Raw genomic sequence first — 9,461 nt, 5'->3', positions numbered from 1 at the left:
ATAAAATTCTTATATCTAATAAATATATTTTTTATTTTAATAATTATTTAAACAATTGCTTAATTTTTTAGATTCAGGAATTTTATAATTCGGAAATTTCCGAGTTTATGATATTACTGTATTTTCAAATTCCCGCAATAAAATAGCCGATATTAGAAAATAAGCTACACTGTGCAATTGCCGATCCAAGAAAATTTCTGAATATACACAATTAAGAAATTATTGTTAAATAATGAAGTAATAAATTAGATTAGAAAATTTCATTATCCGGAAAGTTTTCTGTGTCGGTAATTTTATAGTATTGTATATTTTATAAGATCAGAAATTTTATTAATAGAATGATCCATCATCAGTTATTTTCATACTTGTTAATATTAAAAACTCTTGAGAATTTTATTCTTCCAGAATTTCACCATTCAGAAATTTTCATTTGCGGTCTTTGAATGTCGGTAATTCCTCTTCAAGAACTATATATTATCGGAAATTTCAAATTCGGGAATTTTATGTTTGGCGATTTTTCAGTTGTCTCCTTCTAATCTAAGACCATTACAAATAAAATGCCTATTTTCTTCAAATAACCGATTTTAATAGATTTATTTTACTTTTCGATATATGCAAATATGTCATTTTAGTACAAAACATCACCAGATCGCCAGATTTATGTAAAAAATAGAAGAATCCCAGATGCCACTTTTTTGCATTTTTTGTTTTTATCAAATACTTTATCTTTTCTATTAAAATAATTTTTTTATTTTAGATAACCTTCTTTATATTCCATAGTAAAAAGAATCCATTAGCAATGCTTATTTGTATACCACCCTCTGGACTCCATAAATATTTTTTTTATGATCGTGTTAAAAATCTGAATGGTGTATTTCACTTAAGAGGGTGCAATCTACGTATGTCAAAATGAAATAATATATTAACAGCAGTCGTTGAAGAAATTAACATTTTCTTTGCACAAATGACAAATATAAAATAATTAAATACCAAAGTTAATTTTACTACAATAAGCATTTAATTTTGTTTAAACCTGTTAGCGGGTTATAATAATAATAATAATATTATAAAAAAATTTTTTTTTTCATTCTGCTAAAATATATGGGGTCATTTTGGCATTTTAATAATAAATTTGAAGAGAACTAGCTTAGAAAGAAAATAAGCCCTTTTTTGGACCAACCTAATAAATACCTTTGAGACAGGCAGTGAAGCCAGAGTTAAAAACGTATCCTGTTTCACAATTACAATTTTTTTCAATGCATCTACTTCTAGAAGCAGTGCAATCATCATCGGAGGTGCACTTCCAATCAATATTAAAACCTGAAAATCATTTGTTTGTTAAATTCGCAATTCTTGGTTAGAACATAATATTATTGAAGTATAGAAGAAGAGAATATATTCTCTTTTTCAGTTATCAGTGCAACTTAAAATTACAACATTAATCTAAAGTGGAATTACAATAAAAATGGCTAAAAAGTGAAATGAAAACGTTTAAATGCGTGTTATTTAAAAATTTTATAATATAAAACTAAGGACAAATAAAAATTTGGTACAACAAATATTTTTCGTTAGAACTGTTCTCTTTTTCATGTAAGCTGAATTGGTGAAAACATAGTAAAAAAAAGGATCAGTTTTGTTGCCGAGCATTTTGCTCCAACGATCATTTGCCTCCCGAAATCATAATGAACTGTCCATTTGGATCAATTTGATCTTATTTTTTGGTTCATTTGTCAGACTCAACAAAATGGCCGCAAACTCTTGGCGCCTGTGTCATAACGACATAACCTACAAATTGTATCCAACCGCACGCAAGTGACAACCACACTTAACAAGTGAGTTATTCTAATATCAGATTTTGTTATTTTTTTAACTTTTCAAGTAAACTGTACGATCAGAAACCATAAAAAGCTTTTACATGAGCTAAAGCACTTTAAGAACGTCAGCCATATTGGTTTGACTTCATACATGATCCCGAATCAGATTATTATGAACTCAAAAGTCGATCATTCATTCCGGCTGACCAAAGTGCTCTTGTTCTCGGTGTCATTTTTGTTGCATAGAGCGCCGGATTTAACAAGGGGCACGGTGGGGCTAGTGCTCCAGGCCCAGGGGGGGAGGGGCCCCTGACCCCAGAAAATTAACAAAGTTTACAGCAAAATTGGGATTTCTCTGCCCTTAACAGGGCACCTTCGAGGTTTAGCCCCAGGCCCCGAAAAATGTTAATCCGGCGCTGGTTGCATATCAAAATGATATTGATTTCGGTATCATTTTGAACACATTTTTTAACTGTGAAGTAGGTAGCTCATTATTTACTGTAGGGTAATCTCTCCCATATAAATGATTAAAATTTCATTATCTACCTTCATATTTATTTGTGCTTGTAATAGCTATTAATCTGTTGTTATTTTAGTGGAATAATAAGACCACGAAAGAATAATAAGGAGATCTAACTCCGTTTCGCCACTTGGCAATAGAAATATTACCGTAAGTGGTCGGGACATTACAGGAAGATCTTAAATTTACGTGCGCAGGCGCGCAGTTGTCCCCTTCCTATGAATAGAAAAGTGTGCGAGTGAGAACGTTTGTCAAATTGACGTAACTTAGAGAGGTTATGTTCGTTTGTTTTGATGCGGGTGGCAACATTTTTTCAATTGAAAGTTATAATTATTTCAATTATTCAAGTGTCTATTGATCTGGTTAAATGAAGGACTTTAGCGTTAAGACTTGTAAAGGTAAAAGAATGCATTATAAAAGTGTTAAGAATGTAGACTATAATGCAATTGTTTGATCATGAAATCTTGAAATTGCAGTATATTATTATTTTTGAAATCGTACGTTGGAATGAAGTATATTGTTTTTTCTAGCACTTCCAAGCATTTTTTATCTTACAAAAAACTGTATAATTGAAAATATAATCGATCTAGTTGCCTAAAATCGCGTCAATTTGACAAATTTTCTCACTCGCACAGGTCGTATTTCTTAACCGATTTAAGAGTTTATTTTAGAAATGCTCAGAATTAATTTTTAAGAGAATCGTGGTTTAATTTTTTTTAATTTTTTCACAGAGCAAAAATATATAAACAAATATAGTGACAAAATTGACCATATTAGCTTTGTGAATTTTTATCTCAAGAAAAAATACAGATTGAAACTCACTATCGGCCGGAATTATTGCACCTGCATTCATAGAACTTAATTAATTTTAGTAATATTTGACTTAATTATTATAAACAATTTCTATAAACAAATTCTTTATAAACGAGTTTTTTTATAGCTGAATTGATTTTTCTGAACAAAAGTGATTCACAATTGTCTTTAAAGAGGCAGAAAAAAACGAATACAAAATTCGAAGATGCTTCTGCTGCGACAAAGAGACGAAAATTAATGCCCATTGCAGAGAGTTTTACGGCTGCTGAGATACAGGATGCAATTCTGCGAAGTTTACGAAAGAGTGGAAAAAAAATTGCAAATGCTATAGTCGTTCTTTTGAATTCTGACGATACTAAAAATTTAAGCATTTCAGGTAAATCTGACTTTGAATCATATGTGCCATACTCTTCAGAAGAACCTTTAGCTTTAATGCAACAGGTCAGACTATCAACATATCAACATAATACTATTCACTTACAGGCCAAAGAAAGAAAGGCTGACATTTATCATTCATATGTGAATGTATTAGAGATTAAAAAAGATTGTTATCCTTCAATTATTCGAATATAGGAAGAAGGAGCCATGGTTGAGATTCAGGCTCTTATTGATCACACTATTCAACGTCTTTTTAAATATCCGATTTTATGCCTTTCGATTTCAGATAATAGATTAAAGATCACTTATTTGGACTTTGAAATTAAATATGGCATCGATGGACTGTCAACTGATGCAGAATACAATCTGAAGTTTAATAACAACGATTTGACCGATGACTTTTTTCACAGCATCAATGGTGCCAATATGGTTGAGAATAAAGCACACGGGAGAAACAGTTTGAATGAATCCTCATAGTTCCTCGCCAAAAATTTGTATACCTGTCATGATTGAATATGCAAAGGAAACAAAGGAATTAACGAAATCGGAAATCAAAAATATTAAGACAAAAGTTCAGAAGCTTAGACCTACAACAATTACTACGACTAATGGTGTGTATATAGTGACAACAGAAATGAAGCTAACTATGTTGGATGGAAAAGTTTGTACAGCTCTCACTGATACTCCATCATCTTCTACTTGTTACATTTGCAAAGCGACACCATCCCGAATGAATGATCTAGAGCGTGTAAAGCAGAAGAAAGAAATTGTATCCAGCTTAGAATTTGGTCTTTCTACTTTGTTTGCCTGGATTAGGTTCATGGAGTGTATACTACATATTGCTTATCGGCTACAAATCTGCAAATGGAGCATATGCAAGAAAGAGGATAAAGAAGCAATTAAAGAAGTTAAGAAAAGAATTTGCAACGAATTTCAAAAGAAGATGGGGTTAATAATTGATCAACCAAGTCAAGGATCTGGCAACTATAATTGTGGTAATACGGTTCGTAGGTTTTTCTCGAATGTTGATCAAGTGTCAGAAATAACTGGAGTAAATAAAAAACTCATTAAAATGTTTAGAAACATAATACAAATGTTAGTTAGTAGCAGGAAAATTCCTCCTCTCTTCTTCAACGAGTATGCTTTTAGAACAGCAAAACTGTATGTGAGCTTATATCCATAGTACTATATGCCTTCTTCAGTTCATAAAATACTGCTACATGGGGGAAAAGTTATGGAGAATTTTATGATGCCAATTGGCATGTATTCCGAAGAAGCTTCTGAAGCCAGAAACAAGGATATCAAGTACATTCGACAGTTCAACACACGAAAAATCTCTCGATTGCATACTATGCACGACCTAATTCACAAACTCTTTGAGTCCTCAGATCTTTTCATTGCATCCTTGAAGCCTGAATGGGAAAAAGTTGAAGTTGAACTTGATCAAGAACTCGATGAACTAATAGAACAATTCGAATCTAAAAATGATTCGAGTTCTGAATCGTAATTTATTTATTTTAAATTTTTTATAATAATCTCATTATTATTATAAGTATCAATATTTTCATTGATTCAATAACACAAATAAGGTTATCACAAAAATGATTAAAGAAAAAATAACTTTTTTCTACGACCAACCGCAGATTGTCACGCATTGTTTAAAAATTGTTATTAACAATTACGCAAATTATTATTTAATGTCCCATATCCAATTTTGGAATCACTGTTCGTTTATTGTTGGATAATTTTAGTGGAAAACCGTCCTTTTTGCATGAAAAAAAATAAATCATAGTTTTGTTAAAACATATAAATTATTCTTTATTTAATTTCGTTGGTTAGTCACCGCAATAAATGTCACTCTAATAATTATTGAAGAAAAAAAACATGTTTTTCTATGAGGAAACATCCGATTAGGAGACTTGTTTAACTAAATTGTCATAAACAATCTATATTGTTTATGTTTGATAAAGCTTAAAGTATATAAATGGCTTTAAAGACAATTGTGAATCACTTTTGTTCAGAAAACTCAATTCAGCTATGAGAAAAACTCGTTTATAAAGAATTTGTTTATAGAAATTTTTATAAAAACAATAGTTGTTAACTCATGCTAATTTTTTGGTTACAAATTATAACTCTTATGAAAAATATTAGCAACTATTATGAAATAAACGATTTTTTCTATGATAAAAAAACACTAATAATAATTTGTTCATAAAAATTGTTGCATTATAAAAATTGTTGAATTATTGCATGTGCAATAAGTCCGGCTGATAGTGAGTTTCTATCTGTATTTTTTCTTGAGATAAAAATTCACAAAGCTAAAATGGTCAATTTTGTCACTATATTTGTTTATATATTGTTTCTCTGTGAGAAAAATTTAAAAAAAAGCAAACCACAATTCTCTTAACAATTGATTGCTGAGCATTTCTAAAAAAAACTTTTAAATCGGTTTAGAAATACGACCTGTGGGCGATTATGAACAGTAAATTCTTATTCCAGACCACTGTGCGCCGTGCAAAGCCAAACTCTGAATCAATTAAAGTATCGAACGGCAAGTTTAGTCACATGATCAAAAAAAAATCGATATTTGAATATGGCGTACAATGGCGTGTATTATTAAACCTGCGGTGTTACCCAAAATTTGATAGTTGCACCCCCTCCCCCTCAACGTGGGTTCACATGTTCTAATTTTCTTACGCCAAGTCGGTTTACACATTTTTCATGGTCCTGCTTCGTGCTTCTTTAAGAAAGTTGCGTGGGTAAACTGCTTCTTTAGCAGCTTCTGTTAAAGCAATCTATTCAGCCTCTGTGCTGGATAATGCAACGGTTTGTTACTTTCTTGATTCCCATGTCACGACTGCTCCATCAAGTTTAAAAGTAAATCCTATGTACGAAGATCGATCATCGATGTTGGCTTCCCAGTCCGCGTGAAAAAAGCCTTTTAAACAGTTTCCGGTTTTCTGGTATACCAAACCGTGACCTTTTGTACCTTAAAGGTATCTTAACACCCCCTTAGCTATTTTCCAATGTGCCTTCCTTGGATTCGTATTAAACTGGCTTAAAATATTAACTGTATGGGTGATATTCGGGCGAGTAGCTACAGTAAAGTACATTAGCGTTCCAAAAAGGGATTGGTAGGGATCTACCTCATCTCTTCAGCCTCTTCTTGGGTATTCGATGCCATCTGCTTCGTAAGTTTGATATTGTCATCAAGAGGTGCTGAGACTGGCTTGCACTCAGTCATCCCAAATTATGCTAGTGTATCCACGATGTATTTTCTTTGCGTAATTTCCACTGATTTGTTGATTAGATCCTGCTTAAACTCAATGTCAAGACAATAATGCAGCAGGCCCAAGTCTTTAATCTTGAATTATCGTGCTAAATCTTCTTTTATTTTGAAGAATACTTCAGTCTTGTTTGAAGCTACAATTAGATCATCAAGATAAACAAGAATAATTAGGATAATTTCTTTCGTTTTCTTGACGTACACACATCTGTCTTCGTTTAAAGCTTTTAATCCAAATTCTTTGAGACGAAGATCCAGTTTCTTGTACTACTGTCTGCCTAATTGTGTCAGGCCTACAAGGACCTTTCTAGCAGACAAACTAAATATTCTTCTTCTATTTTAACGAATTCTTCTGGCTGCTCCATAAACATTTCCTCCTCAGGTTCTCTCTTGATGTCGGCTACAATCAAGATACGAATTGAACCAAGTCTTGATACAGGTGAGAATATTTATTGAAAGTCTGTACCTGGTTGCTCGGAGCATCCTTTCGCTACCAGTCTTGCTTTCCTGCGTTCAATAGTGCCATCAACCTTGTACTTCGTTTTAAGGACCCATCGACAGCAAATTACTTTCCGTTCTACAGGTGGCTTGAACAAGATCTAAGTTTCGCTCTCATTCAGCTCATCAAATTCTTTCTGCATAGCTTCCTTCCATTCACGTGAGTATGGTTCCGACATTGCCTCTTCGAGAGTTGGATCTGCTTTCTCCGAGATCTTCTTCATCTTCAGATTGTTCTGGTTTATCAAGTTAAGCTTCCACATGATTTTTCTCTACAGCTGAAATTTCAACATCGATCAACTGTTCAATTTCGTCGTTATTATCAATTTCGAAATAAAGTTTAAAAATTCTTCTTTCGGTTTCTTAGGTTCTCCAAACTTTGTAACGATGAGGATATCTCGACTATTCAAGATTTACTTTGCTTCCGGATTACGCAGGCGATAAGCCTTAGAGTCAGGACATAGCCAACAAAGATTCATTTTCTCGATTGTGGATCAAATTTCCCTTTATCCTTCTTGTTGATATGAGCGTAAGCTGTGCACCCAAAAGGTTTGAGATGAACCATGTTTGGTTTTCTTCCTAGCCATGATTGGAAAGGTGTCAAATTTTCTAAGGCTCTCGTTGTACAATGATTTGTAATATAAGCTGCGGTGGCTTTTGCTTCTGCCCAAAAGCTTTGAGGCAGATTAGCTTGAAAAAGCATGCATCTTTCCATCTCCACTAACGTTCTATTCATTTGCGTCGCTATGCCGTTCTGTTGAGACGTGTACTGAACTGTACGTTTTCTTTTTATTCCAGCTTGATCAAGAGCACTAGTCAAATTCTGACCGCAATACTCAAGTCCATTGTCAGTGCGTAAAACCTTAATTTTTTTCTCGTGTTTAGTTTCAACATAAGCTTTAAATTTGAGAAACTCGGTTTTTACGTCACTCTTGTTCTTGAGGAAACGAAACGAGACCCATCGTGACTTCTCATCAATGAAGGTCACGAAGTACCTTGCTCCTCCAATTGACAGGATCCGAATTGGGACGCAGATAGCGGAATGAATTCGTTGAAGCGAGTTTTCACACCTGTTTTCTGAAAACTCAGGAAAAGGTGTACGTACCTGTTTACCAAGAATTTAAGTTTCACATTCCAAAGATTCCTTGGTTAATTTTGATGAGAGTCCATAAGACACTTCCTTCGAAATTAATCTTTTTAAATCAGTTTCGTTTAGGTGACCAAACCGTAGATGCCAATCCTCTAAATTCTCTTCGTTTTCGCTCACAGCAACAAAATCTGTTGTTGATTCCAGATAATACAAACTACCTTTTCTCTGCGCTTTAACAATTAATCCACCTTGATTATTTAAAATTTCTGCGTTTGATCAAAAATCACCATGTGGCCGCTGTCAACTGTTTTTGTACTAGATAAAAGATTAGTTCTTAGATCTGGCACGCAAAGAGTATTTTCTAAATCTATCCTCTTATTACCCTCAGAAGTCGACACTGCTATGCGAAGAGTGCACTTACCTTGGATTTCTGGAGTCTCTTTTGTTGCTAGGCAAACCTTCTGATTTGACACAGGATGATGGGATAGAACTTACCCTTGTCACAGCACATGTGAGATGTTGCTCCACTGTCAATACACCATTCTGAAGTTTTGACAGTTTCCTCACTGAAAGCGGCAGCAATCGATGCTTCTTCTGTATTTAGTGGTTTTTCTGATCACTGCAGTTCCGAACTTTTGCCTAAGTTCAGATTCAATTCAGAAGTAATAATAATACCTGTGAAGAGGGCTTCTTCTTCGACGAAATATAAGCTTTTATTTTTCATGACAGCAGCTTCAGCTTTTCTCTTCCAACCATCAGTAGCCTTGTGACCTTTGTATTTGCAATAGTTGCACTTGAAGTTCTCCTTTTTAGGTTTGGATCCAACGTTCGAAGAATCATCAGTTTTCGAACCGATCTTTCGATAAGCAGAATTTTGTTGCATTCATCCTTTTGATTAGACGAGCAATGTATCTTGTGAATTGTCACTATCGCCATTTTTACCTTTTCTGGCTGCGAACTCTTCTATTAATTTCATTTGTAAAACTTCAGGTGTTGGAAGGGTATCTCTAGCTTCAATCGCACATAACAGATAAAAACAGACAAAAGACAATTGTTTTAAAA

General features: G+C 33.5%; 1 protein-coding gene across 1 annotated transcript in view; it reads right to left on the bottom strand.

Moving 5' to 3' along the window:
- Nucleotides 1-8,946, bottom strand: part of LOC117174539 (prion-like-(Q/N-rich) domain-bearing protein 25) — a 15,823-nt gene extending 6,877 nt beyond the window's left edge. Inside the window, exons 1-2 of the mRNA XM_033363742.1 lie at nucleotides 8,895-8,946; nucleotides 1,192-1,320 (exon numbers count right to left, since the gene is read on the bottom strand). Of these exons, the coding sequence (XP_033219633.1) occupies nucleotides 1,192-1,320; nucleotides 8,895-8,910 (145 nt within the window). The 5' untranslated portion in view covers nucleotides 8,911-8,946. The remainder of the gene's footprint in view (nucleotides 1-1,191; nucleotides 1,321-8,894) is intronic.
- Nucleotides 8,947-9,461: the final 515 nt, after the last annotated feature.

This window comes from Belonocnema kinseyi, chromosome 6, assembly GCF_010883055.1.
Source record: "Belonocnema kinseyi isolate 2016_QV_RU_SX_M_011 chromosome 6, B_treatae_v1, whole genome shotgun sequence".
Lineage (NCBI taxonomy): Eukaryota > Metazoa > Arthropoda > Insecta > Hymenoptera > Cynipidae > Belonocnema > Belonocnema kinseyi.
Note: the sequence above shows the minus strand (reverse complement) of the source record. Positions and strands in the feature narration are given on the sequence as shown.